The 25,044-nt window shown below is 38.5% G+C and overlaps 2 protein-coding genes across 11 annotated transcripts in view; one reads left to right on the top strand and one right to left on the bottom strand.

Annotated features, from left to right (window-relative positions):
- LOC131106519 (glutamate receptor-interacting protein 2-like) overlaps positions 1-8,012 on the top strand; it is a 161,933-nt gene extending 153,921 nt beyond the window's left edge. For all 10 annotated transcript variants that reach the window (XM_078798623.1, XM_078798622.1, XM_058055669.2 and 7 more), the window contains exons 19-25: positions 345-536; positions 625-784; positions 1,668-1,779; positions 1,946-2,141; positions 3,297-3,496; positions 3,654-3,800; positions 3,868-8,012. In XM_078798623.1, coding sequence (XP_078654749.1) covers positions 345-536; positions 625-784; positions 1,668-1,779; positions 1,946-2,141; positions 3,297-3,496; positions 3,654-3,800; positions 3,868-4,023 — 1,163 coding nt within the window. In that variant the 3' untranslated portion in view covers positions 4,024-8,012. The remainder of the gene's footprint in view (positions 1-344; positions 537-624; positions 785-1,667; positions 1,780-1,945; positions 2,142-3,296; positions 3,497-3,653; positions 3,801-3,867) is intronic.
- A 1,868-nt stretch (positions 8,013-9,880) lies between these two features.
- The window catches only part of LOC131105954 (sodium- and chloride-dependent taurine transporter-like), a 38,049-nt gene continuing 22,885 nt past the window's right edge, over positions 9,881-25,044 (bottom strand). Inside the window, exons 7-15 of the mRNA XM_058054521.2 lie at positions 24,868-25,002; positions 24,440-24,543; positions 24,178-24,302; positions 19,239-19,351; positions 18,990-19,127; positions 16,388-16,490; positions 14,819-14,919; positions 14,563-14,733; positions 9,881-14,488 (exon numbers count right to left, since the gene is read on the bottom strand). Of these exons, the coding sequence (XP_057910504.1) occupies positions 14,330-14,488; positions 14,563-14,733; positions 14,819-14,919; positions 16,388-16,490; positions 18,990-19,127; positions 19,239-19,351; positions 24,178-24,302; positions 24,440-24,543; positions 24,868-25,002 (1,149 nt within the window). The 3' untranslated portion in view covers positions 9,881-14,329. The remainder of the gene's footprint in view (positions 14,489-14,562; positions 14,734-14,818; positions 14,920-16,387; positions 16,491-18,989; positions 19,128-19,238; positions 19,352-24,177; positions 24,303-24,439; positions 24,544-24,867; positions 25,003-25,044) is intronic.

Here is a 25,044-nt window from a genome sequence, read left to right as displayed (position 1 = left end):
ATTCACACTCACATTCATACCTATGGACAATTTGGAGTGGCCAATTAACCTAGCATGTTTTTGGAATGTGGGAGGAAACCGGAGTACCCGGAGAAAACCCACGCATGCACGTGGAGAACATACAGAGGGTGGAATTGAACCCGGGTCTCCTAGCTGTGAGGTCTGCGCGCTAACCACATAGCGGCCGTGCAGCCGCTATTGTCAGTTGTCACAGTCATAGACACTGTTCCATTTCAGGGGAGCAGGTTTGAATACATTAACCTAACCTGGACCTAAAACACAACAGCTTTTAGGTGTTTGGTGACTGATTTGAAGCGACACTCTAACTTCCATGTTTCTCCAAGATGCAGAGGAGAGGAAAGCGGCCGAGGCAGAGGACACAACTGAGAACGAGCTCAGTGACACCGAAGATGATCTCACCGACAGCCAGCAGACCAACAAACTGTCTGAGCTCTACTCCACCACCATCCCCAGTGTGGACTCTGCCATGGAGTCGTGGGACGGCTCTGGCCTGGATGCCGGCTACTGCAGCCAGGGTAAGCGTGGAATTAGAGCAAGATGAAAGGTTGAAGGAGACTAAGATGGTGTTCCTGAGAGGCACTCCTTGGTTGTTTGCTTGCGTAGGCACCTACAGCCACCAAGCTTCAGCCGGAATTGCCCTCCACCCTCACGAGTGGCGTAGTGCAAAGCAGCAGCACAGCACCACGCCTCCTCCTGGCTGCCGAAAGAACTATCCCTTTAGTGACGGAGGCTTTAGTGAGGATGAGTGGGAAAAACCCCCAAGGTGAGACCATTCAGACTATTTACTATGTTTCTTCACTTGAAGGGTACCTATTATGCTTTTTTCACTTTTCTGACATATAAATGTCGTTAGAATGTTTTATTCTCGTGTTAAACCATTCCAAAGTATCAGATAAAGAGGTTTGCTCATTTGGAAGTGAGCCCTGAAAGAAATTTGGTATGGCTCAAAACACTCGGTTTCAGAGGGCGTTGCAAAAGTGCTCCTTTGTGATGTCACAGAGGAGAGTGGCATGGCTATACATGGCCCAGATACACTCTCTGCCCTTCCCCAAGCTGTTTGGACTGTTCAGTGAACATGGGCCGCTATGCAGCTGGACTAGCTGACAAACTGCTGCTGAAGCCTTGATGAAGCCTGAATTGGTGGAGTTTTTTTCAACGGTTTTCAACGGTTTCTCAGTGATTATTTTGTCTATGTTGTGGAGCAAAAGTGGTTTTCTGTGTAGCATTATAGTTTATTCTTGTGAGCGAGGTTGCTAATAGCCATTTCCTGCCCCAATCAGTGGTTGAACTGGTAGTCCCACAAAAACCTTAACCTAACTCTAAAATGCTAAAGCTACTTACTATTGAGCGACACCTTGAAGTAATCTCTTTTCTTAAGAAACTTCGGACAGTCCATTCTCTACTTCTGGTGGGTCGGATTCGGGTTCCAACACTTATGGTTGTATGTTAAAAGCGGACATTTTAAAAGATAAATCTAATTCTGTGATATCTAGAAAGCTTTCTGTGCGGGTTACCGTGTGTATTTGCTCTGTAGGAGACCACAACTCAATACAAATGGTGAAAAATGAGCACAATAGGTCCTCTTTAAGTCTACCTTCAAATGGAATGAATTGACAAAAAAAATGTTTTTGTTTTTGCGCCATTAGTTTTGTTGGACAGTCGGATGGAATTCTGATGGACTCTGATGACAGTTTCTGGTGTCAGGCTCTGGAAGACCTGGAGACATGTGGCCAATCAGAACTCCTCAGAGAGATTGAGGTTTGTTGACTACTGATGAATAGTGTTGCCGTTAGGATCACATACAACTTCATACTTCAAAATCAAAGTACTTTGGGGTCTTGCTTCCTCAGCTGTGTTAGTATCCTTCACAGAGGAAATAAGAGTTCTATCGATGTACTGTTAAAGCAGCAGAGCGTCTGTGCAGGCATCCATCATGACGGGCACGGCCATCAGTTTGGGAGTAGAAGGCGTCAGCAAGCCTCCACCTGATGCCATCTTGAGCCACAGTAGGATGAGCCCGTTGCAACGGAATTCGCTCCTCCACCATGGGGCGCACCTCCACCAGGGGGCACACCTGCACGAGGAGCTCCACCTACATGAGGAGGCCCAGCTCCACCAAGGTGACCCTGAGCATTGCATTAACCCTTAGATGCATAAGTGGGTCAAAAATGGCCCGTTCAGGTTGTTTTCTTGAAATATTTTTGTAATGAAAAATTTTCATCATTTCATATTCCAGGTATTCCTAAAAAAAACACGTTTTTAATATCATGCCATTCACATTTTTAATTTACCTTTTATACATTTTAAGAAATTATAGTTTTGTGTTACTACCCCAACCTTCATAAGTGGGTCAAAAATGATCCGTTCAGGTTGTTTTCTTGAAATATCTTCGTAATGAAAATTTTTCATCATTTCATATTCCAGGTATTCCTCAAAAAATATTGTTTTTGCTATCGTACATTCACATTTTTAACTTACGTTTTGTAAATTTTAAGAAATTTTAGTTTTTGTGTTACTACCCCAACCTTCCATAAGTGGGTCAAAAATGACCCGGTCAGGTTGTTTTCTTGAAATATCTTTGTAATGAAAATTTTTCATCATTTCATATTCCAGGTATTCCTAAAAAAATATGTTTTTGCTATCATACCATTCACATTTTTAACTTACCTTTTATAAATTGTAGTTTTTGTGTTACTACCCCAACCTTCCACAAGTGGGTCAAAAATGACTCGCATGTATTTTCTATGGAATCCAATTGGAACCTTTGATTCTTATCAACTTTGGCTGTCAGGACTAAATTAACTGTAGACCACACAGACTATATCAGAAGTATCACCCTTCAGGAAGATTATTTTACACATAAAGTGCTAATACAACAACAAGTATTATCTTCATATGATATTGTGTATGTGTCTTTCATGACTGTTAGTATTATCAACAAGTTAGCCTACTTTATAACTAGCTGACCTTAGCTGGCTAACATTACTATATGTATTGTTGGGTATTACTCTTTTGTTTCCTCATCCATGCCTTGGCTGTGAGATACACAGCTGAAATGGTCCTACAGATGCTGGATGAAATCATTCTTGTGTGGTCCTAAATATAATACTAAATATCTTACAAGTGATTATTCTTAACCAAAATGGCAAAAAAGACATAAAAACGCATTGATTCTAGTATGGGTCATTTTTGACCCACTTATAGAAGAGTGTAGGGTCCAGTCACTAAAAACAATACAAATTGTCTTGACTGCACTGCTTACATTCCCCTCATAGACCACATGGAGGTTCACTTCAACCAGGACGACCTCCTTCACCCGGGTTCCCACATCCTTCAGGACAACATGTCCCCTCTAATGCACCATGAGTCCAAGCCCAAAGCATCACTGAGGGTGTCGGAAAGGACTTGGGAGTCTCGTCGCATCAAAGAAGAGATGCAAGGACTTTTGTCGCCGACACCTTTGGAGCTGCACAAGGTCAGTTTCACCAGTGGTCAAAAGACCTGTGGGACGTTTAATGGACTTTGGAGCGTGTCCATGACTGTAAAACCAGAATAGCTTATAGCCTCCTGACGACCGACTTCAGTTCTTCCATGGAAAAGTTGATTTTAAACTCGTGTCTGTTTCTCTGCAGGTGACTGTGATCAAAGATCCAGAAAGTGACGACTTTGGTTTCAGCGTGTCAGACGGCTACCTGGAAAAAGGCGTATACGTCAACATGGTACGACCTGATGGACCCGCTGACCGATCCGGACTCCGACCCTACGACAGGATCCTCCAGGTACCGATAAAGGAGGGCTGGGGTTTCAGGGTCACATGTTGGGTGGTGTTTGTGCTCCCCTTTGCAGGTGAACCACGTGAGGACGAGGGACTTTGACTGCTGCTTGGCCGTCCCTCTCATCACGGAGGCGGGAGACCGACTGGAACTGGTCATCAGTCGCAACCCGCTGGATGGTGCCGAAGACAACAACAACACTTTGGACCACCATCCGCTGGACCTGTAGCATAGACATCAGTCAGGCGGGCGTGGCATGTTGCTTAAAGACACACCCATGGAACCTTAAAGGAACAGCGCCGCCCGCTACGCCAGGTTCTACTGCTGTCATACAGCGTCTTTCTTCACCACATGTCAGCACTAACTGGACCTGCCTTACGAGACTGGAGATCACTGATCACATTATTTTTAATGTTCTCTCTGTGGTTCAAAAGGACGGAATCCAATTTGCTGCTAAATTCCCACAAAAACTCAGCTGGAGACCTGAAAGACTTTTGCACAAAAAGGTACGTTTTTCCAGCAGCACAATAAAAGTGTCACGGCATGGACGCAGCTATGATGTCATCCCCTATCCGGAGGAAGCCACCAATCACAGAGAGGTGAGGACTGCTCTTCCGTAAATGGAAGTGGTCAAGCATGGACAACCTTTTTTCTTGGCTTTTCACCTTGTTGGAGTCCCTGCGGTGCCGCCGGTAGTCGGGGGTGGGGGTCATGTGAAGTGGTTACCATTGCAACAATTCAAACTGAAGGCTATTTTGCTGAGTAAGTGCTTCCTGCCTTTCAGACTTTGCCTGTTAGGGAAAAAAAAGGACTTCCAGAGCCGGGCCTCAGGCTCCACACCCCCACCCCCACCCCAGCCCCCTCTTAATTTAGGTTCATTAGAAAAGACATTCTTTCCTCCAGCTTACTTCGCCTGCTGTTTTCTTCCGGAATGTCAAAGCAGACCTCATTATTTAAGGATTAGCGGTCACATGACCCCGCACCCCCAGAAGCACACTTGTTAAGTTAGTCACAAAGGCTCGAAACAGTTTATGAGTACTTTTTCTATATTTATGAACATTGCCATGTCGACAAAACAGCAGTCTTTCAGAGATCAACATTCCTTTTTTTCCTTCACTCTGTCAGCCGTCACTTTGTTATGTAACACTCTCACAACAAGGGGTGCTGACAGGAATTCTGAGCCCCATGGAAAAAAAAAAAAACACATTGTTCCCCCAATATGGCACCCCAGCTTACAACATACTGTACCTGTCAACCCTCCCCAATTTTCACCGTCATTTCATTTGCTTAAAAAAATATAAATATAAATCTTCCATAGTAACGTGGGCGTAACCCAGGGGTGTCCAAATATATATTTTGTAAAGCAACATAATGTACATTATACATATATATTTCAAGAAAAAAACAGCATGTCAGTTTATTCATAGAGGTGAAAATTATTATTATTTAGTTTATTCCAAAGTATTTCGACTTTGTTGACATATTGTAACTTTTTTCCTGACTGAATCTAATTGAATTAATTTATGACTTGTAAAAAAATGTGTCAAGCCAATGCAACTAAAATGATATATTTCCCCTCATATTATTGCAAGTTTATCCTCATAAAATTGCAACTTTTTTCTTTCAATATTTAGACTTTATTTTCATAAATTATTTATTTAGTTTTTTTTTCATTTCAGTATTTTTTCTTACCATCCAACTATTTCAAATGTTTTGGAAACTTACTCCTACTTTGTCTAATTGTGACTTGATGTTTTGACGTAATTATCGTCATCTAATCTTTCCAAAATTCCACCTTTGATTTGTTTGTTTTTTATAATATTGGAATTTATTTAAAAAATGTTTTTTTTTCTTAAATATTTCAACTCTATGCTAACAAAATGACTTGATATTTCTTTGTAATATTACAACATTATTCTCATAAAATTCTGATTTATTATTACAAACTCAATTTTTTGAATTCTTGATAAACTCTATTTTGTGCTCCAGGCCACACTTTGAACACCCCTGGTGAAAGTCAAAATTTCAAAATTTTTTTGGATGACCAGAATTTCCGTTATTTCCCCCATATTTTTCCATAACATTTCTTACAGTCCAGACCCCCACGGGCACCCCACCCTGCACATCCATCAGTGAAAACAGTCCGGGACGGTAAATATAGTATACATACATGAACATTTGTTTACAAGTACGTATATAATGGTGACTTTTCACAAAAGCATGTGTGTGCGTGGGTGTGAGTGTAAGTGCAAGGGACATTTGCACTTCGAAAAAAGAAAAAAAGCACAGTGTAAAATACAATGTAGTGTAAATATTGTCATGAATGGAGTGTTTTTTTATGCTATAAAGAGCTTTTGTAAAGCAGCAACATGCTGAGAGAAAAGCCTTCCACAGTGTTGTGTTGTTGGTTTTTGTATGTAACACTTGTCTGGCTGTGTGTGTGTGTGTACGTGGGCCCCCCCTATTCATATATAATAAAAATGTTTTAAGCCCAATCTGGAAATACAGTGAAGTGCATCCCTGCATATTTGTGATTCACTTTTTGTGGATTTTTGGTTAAAAAAAAAAAAATCCGCCCCGAAAAGACGCCTTATCTCACACAAAATTTAATTCACCCCAAGCCATTAATTATTTATCAATATGTCATTTAAAAAACATCAAATATACATGTATGACATAAGCGTAAGATCTTTGTGTCACTATAGTAGCATTAGCTTCAGTCAACGTTTTCTTACAATCCTACTTAAAAACTTGCAAAGTGAAAACAAATTCATTAATTCATTTTCTACCGCTTTTCCTCACGAGGGTGCTGGAGCCTATCCCAGCTGTCTTCGGGCGAGAGGCAGGGTACACCCTGGACTGGTGGCCAGCCAATCACAGGGCACATATAGACAAACAACCATTCACACTCACATTCATACCTATGGACAATTTGGAGTGGCCAATTAACCTAGCATGTTTTTGGAATGTGGGAGGAAACCGGAGTACCCGGAGAAAACCCACGCATGCATGGGGAGAACATGCAAACTCCAAACAGAGACTCAATTCCGAGGGTGGAATTGAACCCTGGTCTCCTAGCTGTGAGGTCTGCGCGCCATGCCGCCGTGAAACCAAATATGATAGTAAATTGTTACTTCAAACCGTGTAGATTATGCAGACATTGGCTTGGAGAGACGCCACGCCTCTCATGCTAGGCTAAAGCCTAACACTGTGACTCCGATTCCAACTGTGACTATGATTGGACCACTTTCCATTAGCTATGCATTTTATAATTGAAATGTGGTTCCTATTTAGGGATTAAACCTGGATTCTGTCAGCAAGCGATCAATGGCAATTGAAGAGAGAAGGGAAAGCCTCCAATCCACAACTAGGGATGCAAATGTCCTTGTGATAGATTCAATTAATATAATGTAATATATCTGATATGTTGTGCTCCGGTTGGACTTCATAGCTGATCTGCATAGTCAACAAATGGTGCGGTTTTGAAGTTTTAGCTTCCTTTAGCCCCTATTTGCATCCATTCTCACCTTCAGTCATGGCAAGCAATGAAAAATGCACGACAATCCTGGCTCTCGAGTTGCGTAAAAGACACCCTGTCACCCGATTGCTTCTCTCGGGATACCTGGTGCATGTCTCTACAATCGATTAATCTAAAGATTAATAGCTGATTCTTATTGATACAAGATGCTCCACACCGGATGCATCGATTAATCATTAGGAACTCTTATTACAACACTCACTTTTATTGCAAATGTTCAGTAGAAATTGCAGGAGAACACCAAGCTAGCAGGAGAGTGTAGAGTGGGTTAAAATAGCGTTTTATGGGCGTATTTAGTCATTTTTACCATTCCCTGGTGGTCCTGGAAGGTCACCCCCACAAAAAGCTGTGATTGCTGTAAATTTATATTCCAAGTAAGCAAATGTTTAGTTTTGTTTTCTAAAATGTATTTTGAATTTCCATTTATTTAAATGTTTTTTTTAATAAAATATTTTCAGTCTTCCTGTGTTGAATCTGCCCTGATTGAACTCGCCAATTTTTTTATGTCTTTAATGAGACCGAGGTATAAAATCAGCAAACCCTGTAATTCCAGATGGAGGTTTTAAAATGTGTGTGTGTGTGTTTTGTGTGTAAAAGTCATTGTAATATAATATTTTTCTACAATGACTCTTGAATAATGGAAAAGAGTTGTAAAGTGCAAAATAAAACATCTAACTTTGTGCCTGTCATTTTGTTTGCTACATAGATGACGTACACATAAAGGAAGTTGATATTGGGTATACCACAGACCCATCAGATTGTAAAATATGGTTCATTATTGCTGCTCTTGGTGGAAATGATGATGAGAAACAACGTCAGACTTATTGACTGTCTAAGTGGCTCCAGCTGCCGTTGCACATCACTGGCTCGTCATCAATCAGGAGGCAAATGTTTCCTTCTGCTTTTTCCACTTCGTGGGAATGAGGAACTTGTGTGGGAAAATGTTTAATTTACACACGTCTCAAACATGTCTGACCCGTTTCCTCCAGAACACAAAACAAACTTTTCTGGCACTGATGGCACCACTGCTACTTTTCTGTAGTTAGAATGACCAATCATAGCGGAGTGGTTGAGGGGGGGGGGGGGGGGGGGGGGCAGTAGATTAAACAGACCGTTTGTGTCAGAAGCGAGAAGTCCATGGAAGCTGGAAGCTATAGAAAGTTATTGTGTGTAGCTGTTCTATAGGAGTCCACAACTCCATACATATGTGAATCAGTCAGTTATTAATATTAGATGCTCATTCAAGGGGTTTGTAAAAAACAAAATTCATACACAGTATTAACTATTTTACTACTTTTATGAGTGGCACAGTATCATGTCTTTGAGGCTTTTTAAACCTGGCATTGCTCCAAAAATAATTGATGCACCTTAGTTACTCAATAACTACTCTATTCATCAGTTTCCCAGCAACTACTCTAAATGAAAGTGCTTTTGTCACTCCGTAACCACTCTACACATTAGTTCCCCATTAGTCATCCATTAGTTCCTCAGTAACTACTCAAAAAGAATTTTGACACTCAGTAACCACTCTATACACATTAGCTCATCATTAGTTCTTCATTAGTTCCTCTGTAACCACTCTAAATGTATGTTCCTTCGTTACTCAGCAACCATTGTACTCATTAGTTCCTCAGTAACTACTCCAAAGGAATGTGCTTTTGTCACTCGGGAACCACTCTAAACATTAGTTCCTCATTAGTCATCCATTAGCTCCTCAGTAACTACTCTAAATTGATGTGCCTCAGTTGCTCAATGACTACTCTATTCATTCGTTCCTCAGTAACTACTCAAAAGGAATGTGCTTTTGGCACTCAGTAACCACTCTATTCACATTAGTTCCTCATTAGTTCTTCACTGGTTCCTCTGTAACTACTCTAAATGTATGTTCCTTTGTTACTCAGCAGCCATTGTTTCCCAGCTACTACTCTAAATGACAAAAGTGACAAAAGCATGTTCCTTTTGAGTAGTTACTGAGGAACTAATGGATGACTAATGGGGAACTCATGTGTAGAGTGGTTACGCAGTGACAAGAGCACTTTCATTTAGAGTAGTTGCTGGGAAACTAATGAATAGAGTAGTTATTGAGTAACCAAGGCACATCAATTTAGAGTAGTTACTGAGGAACTAATGGGGAACTCATGTGTAGAGTGGTTACGCAGTGACAAAAGCACTTTAATTTAGAGTAGTTACTGGGAAACTAATGAATAGAGTAGTTATTGAGTAACTAAGGCACATCAATGTAGAGTAGTTACTGAGGAGCTAATGGATGACTAATGAGGAACTAATGTGTAGAGTGGTTGCTGAGTGACAAAATCACATTCCTTTTGAGTAGTTACTGAGGAACTAATGAGTACAATGGTTGCTGAGTAACATAAGAACATACATTTAGAGTAGTTACAGAGGAACTAGTTAGGGCTCTAGCTAACTACTCTCAGCTCTTTGGTCTTGCCCATGGTGGTGTAGAGGTTTGAATGAGTGTTTGTGTGACAGGTGTCTTTCATCCACATAATGAGTGAATTGTTTACACAAAAAACAGAACATCCAAATCTCAGGATGATTTTCTTTTATTACGAAACAACCAAAAACAAGTTTGACATTTTTTTTAAACCTGATTTTTTTTTCAAGCTTAGAGATGACGGAAACAAACAAACAAACAAACAAAAAAACGTTTGTTAAAAATGTTTTGTTTTTCTTCCCCACAAAGAATTAAAAAACATTTTCAGATGAAATCTTGCAAGAGAAGGGAGGTGGGATGGTTGTCACTACGGACACCATTGCTTGAAGGACAGAGGCGAGGATGAGTCCAGATGTGCTTTAGTGAATGAGGAACACTAATAATAATAATAATAGTAATAATGTTGACCTTGGGATAGGCAACGTAGAAGATGGATTGGTGGATGGGTGTTCACATGGTCATGTAGTTCCCTGATGTCTACCAAGGGGGCATCACTGAGCTGAGAACATACAGGAAATACTTCATCTGGTAAAGTCGTCCTTCTTCATTTGGAACACTTTTGGAAGGATATGACGAGAAACGTATTGCACATCATTGACTTGAGTCACCGGTTGGGCATATTTGGAATAAAAAAGGCAAATGGGAAGAAAAGTATACAAGCTGCAGGGCTCCATTAAAAAAAAAACCACACACATAAAAGCTAAAAATAAAGATTCAAAATCACATGTTCACATCGGGCAGTACAAAGTAGTGCATCACGAGTGCTTCCACGTGCCAAAATCCATCATGGTCATTATTGTCTGGCTGACGGGGGAGTGTTGGAGGGCAAAACACCAGCAGAAACAAACAAGGAATCGATTCTAGTAGAAAGATCTCAGCACCAAAGACAACACGTCTGATTACGCGATCGTTCATTTAGCAACAATGTGGCGTTCAACAACAGCAGCATGTTGATCACTCTTTAGAAAAAGGACAAACGCAGACGTCTGCAGTGGATATGGTGTTCTGATGTCATGATATTGAATGATATCGAATTAGAAGATGTCATGATATCAAATGTTCGCTGGATGAGAAAAGATCAGTTATGATTCAGTCATGATATCAGTCATGATTATGTCATGAAAGCCTCTCGCAGACACTCCCACCCCCTGACAGTTCATCGCGGGACCCACCCCACTATTTGAGAAGCACTGCATTCCATCAGCTAAAATGTCACGATATCAATTAATCACTGGATTAAGAGATGATTCAGTCATGATTAGATATCAACTGTTCACTGTCACATGACATCAACTGCTGACCGGCTGGGAAGATTTCACATGATATCGACTTAAATGTCATCATATCAACGAAAATGTCATAATATCAACCGGTATCAACTGTCCACTGGATTATAAAATGTCATGATATCAACTAAAATGTCAGGATATAAACGATCCGTGGTTCCCAAACTTTATTTACAGTGGCGTACCCCTTCAGACATTTGACCTGAAGCCAAGTACCCCCTACTCGCGCTCTCCTTTTTATGTCAATTAACCTGAAATATTGAACATAATTCATTGGCTGATTCATTTGATAGTAATTCCAGGTGTAAAAAAAAAATGTGTATTTTGCATGGTGACATTAGGATGAAATTAGACATTGAGCACTGATCAATGGATAAATTATATATGTCTTATATATGTTTTATTTCACTCCAATGGATTGAATTTGAGCTTCACTTTTGGTTGAAGTCTGCTTATTCATTTGATACCAAATTGAATCATGACAAAGCAGTATCTGTCTGAAAGTCTATTTGTTTAACATTGATATCTGTTATAAGTCAAACTTTTTGTAACATTGTCTTACAGTTGAGTGGTTAGCGCAGAGACATCACAGCTAGGAGACCAGGGTTCAATTCCACCCTCGTGCATGCGTGGGTTTTCTCCGGGTACTCCGGTTTCCTCCCACATTCCAAAAACATGCTAGGTTAATTGGCCACTCCAAATTGTCCATAGGTATGAATGTGAGTGTGAATGGTTGTTTGTCTATATGTGCCCTGTGATTGGCTGGCCACCAGTTCAGGGTGTACCCCGCCTCTCGCCCGAAGACAGCTGGGATAGGCTCCAGCACCCCCGCGACCCTCGTGAGGAAAAAGCGGTAAAATGAATGAATGAATGTCTTACGGTTATTATGAGCAACAAGAACAAGTGGTTGTTTTTGTAAATATTACATGATTTGTACTGCGTGTGCATGTGTGGGTGTGTTTGCTGTGATTTCAAACTCCCACCCAAGGAGTTATGTGATGCACCTGAATGCACCATTCCTCTAAAAAGCTAACGCAGCAGTGACAGCAGTTGGCCTGTTTTGATCCTGCTTGTTGAGTATAAAGTGTCCATTATCTGACCGGCATCTTTCCATGGTGTCCCAACTCTAAAAGAAACATACAATAATAAAGCCTAATTTTTGGGTGAATCTCCACTCACAAGGAGAGGTTTTTGCCGATATAAAGGAATTCTTGACGATGGAAAACTGCACAACATAATCATTCAAACTGACTTATTTACTGAACAACGCTTTGCCTCCTTCCTGCTTTCGTCTTCTCTCACCATGAGGCGTTCAGACATAGTTGTAATTGTGAGTGTTAGACGCTAATTGTTTTTTTTTATATTATTTTCATTCACATACCCCCCTACGACAAATTACATACCCGTTTGGGAAACTATGTCTTAGAAGATGTCATGATATAATGATATGTTGTGATATTTAATAATGATGTCATGATATCAAACGTTATCAAATGATATCAACTGTTCATTGAATTAGATGTCGTGGTCAATGTCATGGTATCAACTGTTCACTGGATTATACCATGTCATGGTATCAACTATTTCTCTGAGGAGAGATCAAACTTGTGTTGACACCAAATGAGGCTCAGGTAGGTGTCACGGTGGTGTGTTCAAGTACCAGTGTGATACGACAAGATGTGTTGTACGCAAACCGAGGCAACATTTTGGTGTAGCCGAAGTCACATGGCAGGGAAACCTCTCAGGCCCAATGCAAGACAGACCAAGAGCACTGTCCATGGTTCTGAATCCACACAGCTATCTTTCAGAACCACTCTTGATGCCAGATGAAGGCTTCTCAACGTTGTCAAGATGCTGTTACTTTAAAAGCCCAACAGAACTACTGGAGCAGAACCACCCGGCCCTGTTTGGGTGACTTCGGTCCAAAGGAGATACTGGTCCCTGATATTTACAAGACGAGGAAAGCGCTACTGAAGGTATGAATAATCGCCATTGCTGGACTGCACACAATAAAGGAGCAGCTGGGCTACAGAACTAATATTAATATTTCTTCAAGCGCGAGATGGATCATTTTCTCTCAGCTTTGTGGACAAAAGTATTGAGACACCTAATTCACTCATGAATGAATCATTTTTAATAACAACCACTGTACTGTTCATTAAATGTATTACATTGTCTTAGTGAGACTGCGTTCCTGCCAAATCACCATGTCCTTTCTCTGCTGTGTGGGGCAGCGGAGATCTCTGCCCCAAGTTGCGGCGGCAACAGGATTGTGACTTTTTTTTTTTTACTCAATTTTAAACACTATAAATCTACCCAGCAACACGACACGGTTCACTTTCACTTCCTGTTACAGATGTCGCAATACTTTTGTCCATATGGGTTATCTAGCATGTGGGTGCTCTATGTAAAACTACTGCAACGATCATCAACAGTAAACACGAAATGACTACAGTCCTAGTAGAACACAGACAGAGGCGGGACTAAGAAGAAGAAGAAAACAGAAACCTTAACGCCATCCGAGAGTAGTGCGGCCGCTAAAGTACCATAAACGGGTCTAGAACAGCAAGATATCGAGATAGATAATAGATGGATCAGCTACTACTGGACACAACGCCAAACACGAGACACTTAAGGGTTCCAACACTTCAAATCCTTTCAGATACATCGCTCGCAGTTTAGGGGTGGGGACTGGCAGGGGACAGGGGGCGGGGTCATTCGTGCTAAGGTGCGTTTCAGATCCTGCTTTGATAAGATCCACATTCCACATTCATCTGATTCTGTTTTGACCGGCATCGGCCTTTTAGCTTAAGAGTTAGATCAAGTACTTTGGGATTTTTGGACTTTTTTTTTTTTTTTGGCTTTGATTTATCACATGATTTTGGAGAGTTTTTCCCAACATTTCCAAAAATCATCCAAGTGCAAGGAAAATGGTGTTGGTGGCGGCACATTCACAAGATAGAATTTGCTTTTCTTTTAGGGCTTTTTCGGTCTTGGACTGAAAAATCCATGAAAATCCATGTTTGGACCCAACGGGTTCAGGAAAGTCCTTGTCCAGAAATGTAAGCAGGACATCACAAATAGATTGCAAAGTATTCCTACAAGATTTGATTTAGTTTTCCTTGAAACCCTTTTTCATTCCACCAGACAGACGCAAGGACGGACAGACGGCGAAACAGAAGGCTAGCTAGCTTTAGTTGAGAAGAGCGGCAGGAGAGGAGACGCTCTCATGGAGAGCATCTCCTGCTTGCTTTTTTTACATCATGGTTTCTACGATGGTGTGGCTGGGGGCCATCATCAGTGCTCCCTTGTTCCCGTTGGGGTCGGCGGGGTAGGCCAGGTCTCGGGGGCTGCGGTGGTCGGCCGGGCGGGAACTGGCCCCGCCGCGAACGGGGGCGGCCACCGCCTTGATCCTCTGTGGACAGGAAGAACAAAAGATGAATGTCGATGGAGAACAAAAAAAATGACACCAGCAAGACGATAACACACCTCAATGAGCGGCCCGTCGGATCGAATGATCTTGATGACCACCACCATGGGGATGCAGATCATGGAGGCGAGAGCCAAAGTCCAGCCCACTCCGATGGCCCAGTCAGGATATTCGTACACCTTGTTGTACGTCAGTGGTTTGTATTTGACCAGAGAGAAGATGAAGCAGCTCTGGACGGACGGACAGGAAGACGCGTTTGGCCAAAAGGAAGTTACCGTTTCAGAACCATCACCGAGGAAGAAAGCGGCTTCTTACCACACACAAGCAAGGAGTGATAACAGACCAGCTCCACTTCATCCAAGGGTTTGGTCTGTAGCCAATCATGTCCTCCACAGCATCATAGAAGTTATCAACGCCTGTTATAATAATATCAAAATATGGCATACTGTATTAAAAATAATATGAACATTTTAATATTAACATTTTACAAAATCTAGTAAAGATTTTGAAGTACTTTAACATAATATTAAATTATAATAGTGAACAAAATATGAAATAATATTAGAAAAATACAGAGAAAATGACTTTTATAATAATATCAAAATATGATATACTGTATTAAAAATAATATGAACATTTTAATATTAACATTTTACAAAATCTAGAAAAGATTTTGAAGTACTTTAACATAATATTAAATTATAATAGTAAATAAAATAATACATAATACGAAATTATAATAGTAAATAAAATATGAAATAATATTACAGAAATACAGAGAAAATGACTTTATAATAATATCAAAATATGATATACTGTATTAAAAATAATATGAACATTTTAATATTAACATTTTACAAAATCTAGAAAAGATTTTGAAGTACTTTAACATAATATTAAATTATAATAGTAAATAAAATAATACATAATATGAAATTATAATAGTAAATAAAATATGAAATAATATGAAAGAAATTCAGAGAAAATGACTTTCATAATAATATCAAAATATGATATAATGTATTAAAAATAACATGAACATTTTAATATTAACCTTTTACAAAATCTAGAAAAGATTTTGAAGTACTTTAACATAATATTCAATTATAATAGTAAATAAAATATGAAATATATTAAAGAAATACAGAGAAAATGACTTTTATAATAATATCAAAATATTATATACTGTATTAAAAATAATATGAACATTTTAATATTAACATTTTACAAAATCTAGAAAAGATTTAGAAGTACTTTAACATAATATTAAATGATAACAGTAAATAAAATATGAAATAATATTAAAGAAATACAGAGAAAATGACTTTTATAATAATATCAAAATATTATATACTGTATTAAAAATATAAAATACAATTAAAAATATATTTCATCTTAAATAAATGTGTTAAATTATATTACTATTAATAATACAAATACTCATATTAAATAATTCACAATCTATAACATATATTAATTATATATATTAATTATATATTAAATATATTAATTATTATATATTAACATATATATATTAATTACAAATATTAATATTAAATCTTCAAATGTCAAAACACAGAAAAATAATAGTAAATAAAGGTGATAAATTAACTTGATTTATTCTTTCTTTTACTTTCAGTGCCACTTAATCCTCATTGGGCCGGGCGGGGGTGTGTGCTGGAGCCTATCCCAGATGACTTTGGGCAAGAAGCAGGGTACGTAAAAAAAGAGCTTCCCCACTTTGAATGACCAGCAGAGGTCAAACCCAGATCTGCTATGGACTATGATATATTTGTCAGGTAGTAAAACCTGGTGTTCATTTGATTCCTCGTGGTGTACAAAGTGATGAAACTGACATTCCATCACAGTGCTTGTGGTACTCACCATAAACCCAGGCAACAGCTACACATTCAAAGAATGCCACCCACAGAAGGCACACACCGCTCGCTGCATAGTAGTCAAACAGCTGGAACACATACATGCCACCCTGCGGACACACCGACAACAACGTTTCTCTTCACTTTCTTTACACACCACCATCTCAGACGCAAAAGCCAGAAGTCACCTCAGTCATAGAAATCCAAGGTGACAGGAAAGACTCCTTCAAAGATGATTGATTGAGCGTGAGATGGCAGTAAAATGGGATGTCATTGCTTAAAACGTTGCTCGCATGAAGCCGTTTGGCACTGCAGGCTTCTGCCTGACAGCAGTGACCGCTCTAAATGTCCACATTTACATCTACGAGGGCCCCCGGTGGACCTGCAATGCCTGCCAGCAGAACACTGCATGAAAACGTGGCGTCGGCCACGTGAGCGGGACACGTGGAAATATGTTCCAGATGCGACCGTAGGGCAGGGGTGTCCGCATGCGGAAAAATTGAGGGACGCAGTGGGAGCCATTTTGTACATTACAGATGCTAATGTATGTCTGAGTTTGGCTGGTCCTACAACTTGTTATAATCAGGTGCGATTTATGTACAGTATTAAAAATACATACAGTATCATTTAAATACATTTTTGGTGACACCTAGTGGCCACAATAATTCATTGAGTTGAGCTTGTGGCGCAGTTAGGCACACAACTTGAACAATACAGAGCATATCCGTGATTTTTTTTTGTTGCTGAATACTTTTTACTATGCTTCTGCATTGGAGACTGTGTGCCTGTAAGTAATGTGTAATTAATGCTATGACATCTAAACTAAATAACCAAATACATACATGATTTTCATTCGTTTGTGAACACAAAAATAAAGTTTTGGGCGTGAAAATTTTTTCTCCACACATATATTATTAATCATTTATCATTAATCGTGCTCAGGTGCGTTTCAGATCCTGCTTTGATAAGATCCAGATAAGATCCAGATAAGATCCAGATAAGATCCAGATAAGATCCAGATGAGATCCAGATAAGATCCAGATAAGATCTGGAAAAGATTTTGAAGTACTTGAACATAATATTAAATTATAATAGTGAATAAAATATGAAATAATATTAAAGAAATACAGAGAAAATGACTTTTATAATAATATATAATAATATAAAAATATGATATACTGTATTAAAAATAATCTGAACATTTTAATATTAACCTTTTACAAAATCTACAAAAGATTTTGAATTTCTTTAACATAATATTAAATTATAATAGCGAATAAAATATGAAATAATATTAAAGAAATACAGAGAAAATGACTTTTATAATAATATAAAAATATGATATACTGTATTAAAAATAATATGAACATTTTAATATTAACATTTTACAAAATCTAGAAAAGATTTTGAAGTACTTGAACATAATATTATATTATAATAGTAAATAAAATATGAAATTATATTGTATCAATAATAAATATATCAATAATTTATGTACAGTATTAAAAATACATACAGTATCATTTCAATACATTTTTGGTGACACCTAGTGGCCACAATAATTCATTGAGTTGAGCTTGTGGCGCAGTTAGGCACACAACTTGAACAATACAGAGCATATCCGTGATTTTTTTTTGTTGCTGAATACTTTTTACTATGCTTCTGCATTGGAGGCTATGTGCCTGTAAGTAATGTGTAATTAATGCAATGATATCTAAACTAAATAACTAAATACACACATGATTTTCATATTATTACTATTAATAATGATCATTATTAAATATGATTATAATAATAATCATATTATTATATATATTAAATAAATAAAAAATATAAATATACATTAAATATGATGATTATAATAGTATTATATAATCATATTCCATATTAATATTATTATATTATTATAATAATCATATTCAAAATTAATTTACATTCATTAGTTTGTGAACACAAAAATAAAGTTTTGGTGTAAAAAAAATTCTCCACATATATTATTAATCATTTTTCATTAACCATTAATCATTATTAATCATTTATTATTATTAAGTAATAATTAATTAAGTATTATTAAATAAATACAAAATATAAATATATATTAAATATGATGATTATAATAGTATTATATAATAATATTTAATATTAATATTATTATATTATTATAATAATCATATTTAAAATTAATTTACATTCATTCGTTTGTGAACACAAAAATAGTGTTGGTGTGAATTTTTTTTTCTCCACATATATTATTAATCATTTATCATTAGCCATTAATAATTATTAATCCTTTATCATTATTAAGTGTTTTTATGCACAACATTGTGACATTTATTAAACAAACCCTGCCATGGTGTGTCTGTCATGTAAGATTACACGTGACGACAATGAGAAAAGACAAGGACTAGAAAGTTCTCATGACTTGATGCTAAAAATAGTCGTCTCCCGAGGAATTGACGCTAAAAGAAGCCGGATGCTATTAGCGCTGTGATGCTAACAGCAGTCGGAGCTTTGTTGTTGTTGTTGTTGTCTTTTAAAGCAGTTCGAATGTCCTCGTTGTGTCAGCAGGATGCTGCTGATGCTGCTGCTGCTCTTTTGGGTGGCGTTACCTTGGTAACCATGGTGAGTCCAAGCAGGTAGCTGATGCAGCATATGATAGCGATGAAGATCTCTCTGCGGTAACCCTTCCTTAGGAAGGACGGATACAGATCCACCAGTGATGTGATCTGCCCTTCCACCTCCACAAACTGCCGACACACAAGGTTGAGGAATATGAGTTTTCATGAGTGCATCACCCAATTGAGATACTGTTGGCCAGGTGTGTGTGTGTGTGTGTGTGTGTGTGTGTGTGTGCTGACCTGACTGTCGAGGCCTAGCAGCAGCAGCATGATGAAGAAGAGGATAGCCCAGAGCGTAGGGAAAGGCATCATGGTTACAGCTTTGGGGTAGGCGATGAAGGCAAGGCCAGGACCTGCAGGGGGATGAGGGGGGAGGAGGGAAGAGCAGACACAGAAGATGACATCAGCGTCATGTGACCACATCGTCAACATCTGCACCTCTGAAGGGGCTTTGGCGGAAGGGCACGGACACGGGGCCCCCGCCCCAGACCAATGGGATGCAGATGTAGACGTGAGTGCGAAATAAAGCTTTGTGTTTTTGTGGGCGCCATCTAGTGTTGATGTCTATCTTCACTTACCGCTTACCGTGTACGCTGCTACTCGTGTCCGCTACGACTAAACGCTACAACAACATAGCTTTAGCAAACAGTTACAAAGTAAATAGCAGTACTGTAACTACTACTACCGAGGACATCTTAAATACTGCATAGTCAGTGGTACACCATTAGGTACACCATCTATTTGGAGCTAATACAAAGATAATAATGCTGACATAACACTTTTAGATGTCAATATTACCCAATTATTAACACCACATGGTCATCATATACTGTTGAGGGTGTCCCTAAAATCTGGACATATGTATAATATACACATATGCAACTAGAAACAAATTTACAATACATTAAATATAATATACAATATATGAAATAAGTATGAAGTTTAAATAATTACAATCCTTAAAACTTTTTTTTAAATACCACAAATTCTTAACAATAAAAAATCAAAATTATAACAATAATTATGTAATTATATGTAATATAAAAATATGAACCATTTTAATAATACCCATAATAAAAAATATTATTATTAATAATCGTATGTTAATATTTATAAATAATTATTAAATAATAATCAAATCATAATCAAATAATTATGATTTAAATATTATTAAATATTATTAATGTACAATTATTATTGTTAATATTAATAATACTATTAGTCAGATTATTAATATTGGTAATGTTATTATTAATATTCTTAATATGATTATTATTGCTATTATTACTACTAATAATATTAATAATAATTATTAAATATGATTATTATAAAAAATATATTATTATATATTAAATAAATAAAATATATATAATGAAATAGAAATATATATTAAATATGACTATTATATTATTATATAATCATATTTATTATTATTATTAATATTATTATATTATTATAATAATCATATTTAAAATTAATTTACAAAGTCACAAATATATCTACAGTATGTTTTTTTGTTAACCAAATCCCCACAATGCCATTTGGCAAATGGTAAAAAAAGAGCTCCAAACACCTACCTTTGATACTCTAAATGAGAAATCAGTTACTAAACGCATTTTTAATTCTCTTTCACACATCCAGAAAGAATTACAGGCATACAGTGCTGCACAGCATCTTCTTGCTGGAAAATGTTGCATGAACTGACTTGTGAGACAGCACCCTCTAGTGGATTCATTGCTGCAGCTCAGATGGTGCCATCGAATGTATTAAAGTTCAAGTATGCGTAGTACTGCGTGACATGCAATGAAACAGCTACCAATGTGATACCATGCAAGATAGTAAACATATTGCTACATGAATATCTTTCTGGACTGACAGCATTCTTATCTTTGCAAAATCTGAATGTTTGCACTGGATCGTATTTGATGGTGTACCTAATAAAGTGACCAATCAGTAAGTGTACTATGTGTTGCAGAGTTATCTCAATAAACCCAATAAGCACTAAAAACGTGCAAAGTAAATGTAAAAGATGGGTGTGTAGGTCCATCAAGAAGCTGAACCCACGGCAGAAATGAATTAAGGCTTTTGCACTCCTGAGCGAGGTCCTCGGTCAGAGATGCAAAAAAGTCCTAAGAGGAGCACCAAGGTGACTTTTATCAAACAGCAGCAGGTGCCAACCGGGTGTTTGACTTGACTGTGAAGCAAGCGTCAAGAGAACAAGGAAACAGGCCAAAAACAGCAAAGCAGCAGGATGTGTCAAAACGCTCCCTTTTCATTGTTGCAGATTATGACGAGGCATCCAACCAAACACAGCCTTGACCTCCACCCCCCCGAGCCTCCGCAGCCCCTCTAGCCGCCGGGCTGTGATGTCACTACTTCAACAACATCGCCAACAAGCAGCAAGTCCACTGTGCTCGGCATGCGGCCAGCACATTAAACAGCAGTAACGTCTACTTCAGGGTCCCCTAAAGCAGGGGTGTCCAAAGTGGGGCCATTAAGGCTCATGGCTCTTATTTCTTTGGCCTGCGGCACATTTTACAACAATAAGAAGAAGGAAAAATTAGAAAAATCGTCAGTTTATACAAGAATAAAGTCAAAATATTAGGAGAAAAAAATATATATTTTTTTACAAGAATAACTTAATATTACGAGGAAAAATAATGTCCTACACAGCAATAACGTCTACTTCAAGTTCCCCTAAAGCAGGGATGTCCAAAGGGGGCCATTAAGGCCCGTGGCTCTTATTTCTTTGGCTTGCGGCACATTTTACAACAATAAGAAGAAGCAAAATATTTGCAAAATCGGCAGTTTATACAAGAATAAAGTCAAAATATTAGGAGAAAAAAATAGATATTTTTTTACGAGAATAACTTAATATTACGAGGAAAAATAATGTCCTACACAGCAATAACGTCTACTTCAAGTTCCCCTAAAGCAGGGATGTCCAAAGGGGGCCATTAAGGCCCGTGGCTCTTATTTCTTTGGCTTGCGGCACATTTTACAACAATAAGAAGAAGCAAAATATTTGCAAAATCGGCAGTTTATACAAGAATAAAGTCAAAATATTAGGAGAAAAAAATAGATATTTAATTTTTTTACAAAAATAACTTAATATTATGAGGAAAAATAATGTCCTACACAGCAATAACGTCTACTTCAGGTTCCCCTAAAGCAAGGGTGTCCAAAAGGGAGCCATTAAGGCCCGTGGCTCTTATTTCTTTGGCCTGCGGCACATTTTAGAACAATAATAAGAAGAAAATATTTGAAAAATCTGCAGTTTATACAAAAATAAAGTCAAAATATTAGGAGATTTTTTTATGAGAATAACTTAATATTATGAGGAAAAATAATGTCCTACACAGCAGTAACGTCCACTTCAGGTTCCCCTAAAGCAGGGGTGTCCAAAGTGGGGCCACTAAGGCCCATAGCTCTTATTTCTTTGGCCTGCGGCACATTTTAGAACAATAATAAGAAGAAAATATTTGAAAATCGGCAGTTTATACAAGAATAAAGTCAAAATATTAGGAGAAAAAAATATATATTTCATTTTTTTACGAGAATAACTTAATATTATGAGAAAAAATAATGTCCTTGTAGTAGCAAAAAGATGAAACATTGAAAAAAAACATGATATGCTAAACAAATGATGTGATTTTTAGTAGGTTACAAAAAAATCTATAATGTTACAAGAAGAAAGTTATAAGTTCACACTAATAATAGTCTTCTTTATCTATATCACAAAACTGAAATGCAGTTTTTTCCTGGAAATACTATATAAAATATCAAAGCAGTCCTTGGATCCTTTCATTTTTTACTATGTGGCCCTGGGTGGAAAAAGTTTGGACACCCCTGTCCTAAATCCACGTATCTGACCCCGACCAGGGAAGGCTGCAGCCTCAAATCACTTCAAAAATCCAATTCCTGCCATGTGCATATAGATATTATACTGCATTAACAATAACAAGCATTTTGATGCTGGCTGTGTTTCCATGGAGATCAACATGTGGAGCGTTTTCTGCAGCTTGTTTTCCATAAAAATTAAATAAAAAAATTAAGTTATAATAGACTTGATATCGGATTACGGTTTACCGATATCCTAAATTATCCAGCACTTTATTCCTGACACTGATATGACCCGACATGTCATTTTCATGACGATATCAGGTGATAATACAGCAGATAAGGTGGTGGATGGTCATTGGTATCCATGGAAACAAGGCCATTGACAAGATGTTTCTGTCTGGAATCTGGTAGGATGCAACTTTTACATTTTAAACTCTGGGACGTTTAGTTTGAAAACGACATCCGAAATAAATCCAGTTTTTCTGTTCATGGCCTACATGGATGATCTTGGTTTCCAAGTGAAGTAGAGGAATTATACTTTAAAATGCCTTTAAAGCGTTTTTAACTGGTAACATTTGCTGGTCTGGCTTGTTTTTAATGGCTTGTGCTTTTAAGTTGTCTTCTGTTTTGCTACAGTCATTTCCGTTTAGCTTTTTTTTTGGCGTGGACTTGCGTGGTTTATTGATATTGAGCAACAGAGACCCGACCCGGCAGCCCCCCGTATTGGTGTTCAAAGGATAAGCATCAAAGTCAACTTAATAAATGATCAATCTGTGTGCAAATGCAATCCAAAACATAGTTTGACCTTAAAGTGGTCTTCACACACAACGCACTGATCAGAGACACCTAGCAGTCAATGCAACATTCCAGCAGCACAAAAGAGGCCTTAAAAGTGTTATCACCCCCCCCTCCCCCCAATTGACGTTTGACTTTATCTGCACGAAGGCCAACGTGACAAGCTGACAGGAAACAACAACAACAGCGGCGACCGCAGTCTGCCAGGCTCAAGGGAAAGAAATATGCTTATCGTGTCCCTGGCACAGGTCCTATATACGTTCCCCCATCTGATGTTTGTGGCTTTTGGTCCTCCAAGAGTCCCTGGTCTAACGTCTTGGTGGTCTCATGTTCTGCTCTCGTCATGGAGTGTTTGATTGCCCAAGCGTCCGTAAAGCTGATGCCGTCATTTGTGCTCAACAATTTGGGTCCAAAATGTCGGGGCTGATTGTCGTTGCTGTTTTTCTTTGGAATCTGCTGTTTTGTTTTGTTTTGATTTGATTTTATTGCACCAGGAGGCAGCGCCCACCATCACTGCCACCTTTTTCAGAACCCCTCGTACCTGACTCTGCCACATCAGCAATGTCCACCCCTTGCTCTTGTGCCATGAAGCCCAGGACGGAAAATATTGCGAAGCCAGACACAAAACTGGTACCACTGTTGAGGGCTCCCAGCAGCAAACAGTCCCTATATCACACATATGTCATGAGGAGGAGTTGTTAATGAACACACAAGGATCCCTTCATCCACCCTCTTCTACCCTTACGCCCGCCCGCCCCAACCCGCAAGCCCCACCCCTGCCCCCCCAGACACGGAGGCCTCACCTGTAGCAGTTGTATTTGTACTTGTTGTAACTCCCCAAGGACGTCATGGCGCCCAAACAGATGGCGTAGGAGAAGAAGATCTGGGTGCCTGCGTCAATCCACACCTGTCGGGTAGGGGGACACAGAGGCTGAGGACTGCTGATGGGGGTGGACCCCAAACCCACAATATTTGTATCCATCAAAATTCTATCCAAGACAATGTTCTCCATTAGCGGGAACACTTTCGGGAAGAGCCTTTTCTCTTCCAAAACTCTACAAAGGCCAGGATTGCGTCTAAACACATAACACTAGCACAACTTTTTAACTTTTAAGTGTTGCAAAGCATGCTGGGAAGACGGAAGCACTGCCAGCAACAAGCTGCCCAGCATGTCTTGCAGCACAGTACATGTTTGGAGTTAATGTTGTTGGCGGTCACTCATGACACATACCTCCGGGTCCTTCAGGCGAGCCAGGTCGGGGTACAGGTAGAACTTGATGCCCTCGCTGGCTCCAGGCAGGGTCACGCCACGGATCAGGAGGACAATGAGCATTACAAAGGGGAAGGTGGCCGTGATGTAGACCACCTGGAGGACATGAAGACAGAACAGCAAACTTGATGTTAAAAT

The sequence above is a fragment of the Doryrhamphus excisus genome, linkage group LG18 (genome assembly GCF_037039965.1).
Source record: "Doryrhamphus excisus strain RoL-2023G ecotype Guam linkage group LG18, RoL_Dexc_Guam_v1.1, whole genome shotgun sequence".
NCBI classification, from domain to species: domain Eukaryota; kingdom Metazoa; phylum Chordata; class Actinopteri; order Syngnathiformes; family Syngnathidae; genus Doryrhamphus; species Doryrhamphus excisus.
Note: the sequence above shows the minus strand (reverse complement) of the source record. Positions and strands in the feature narration are given on the sequence as shown.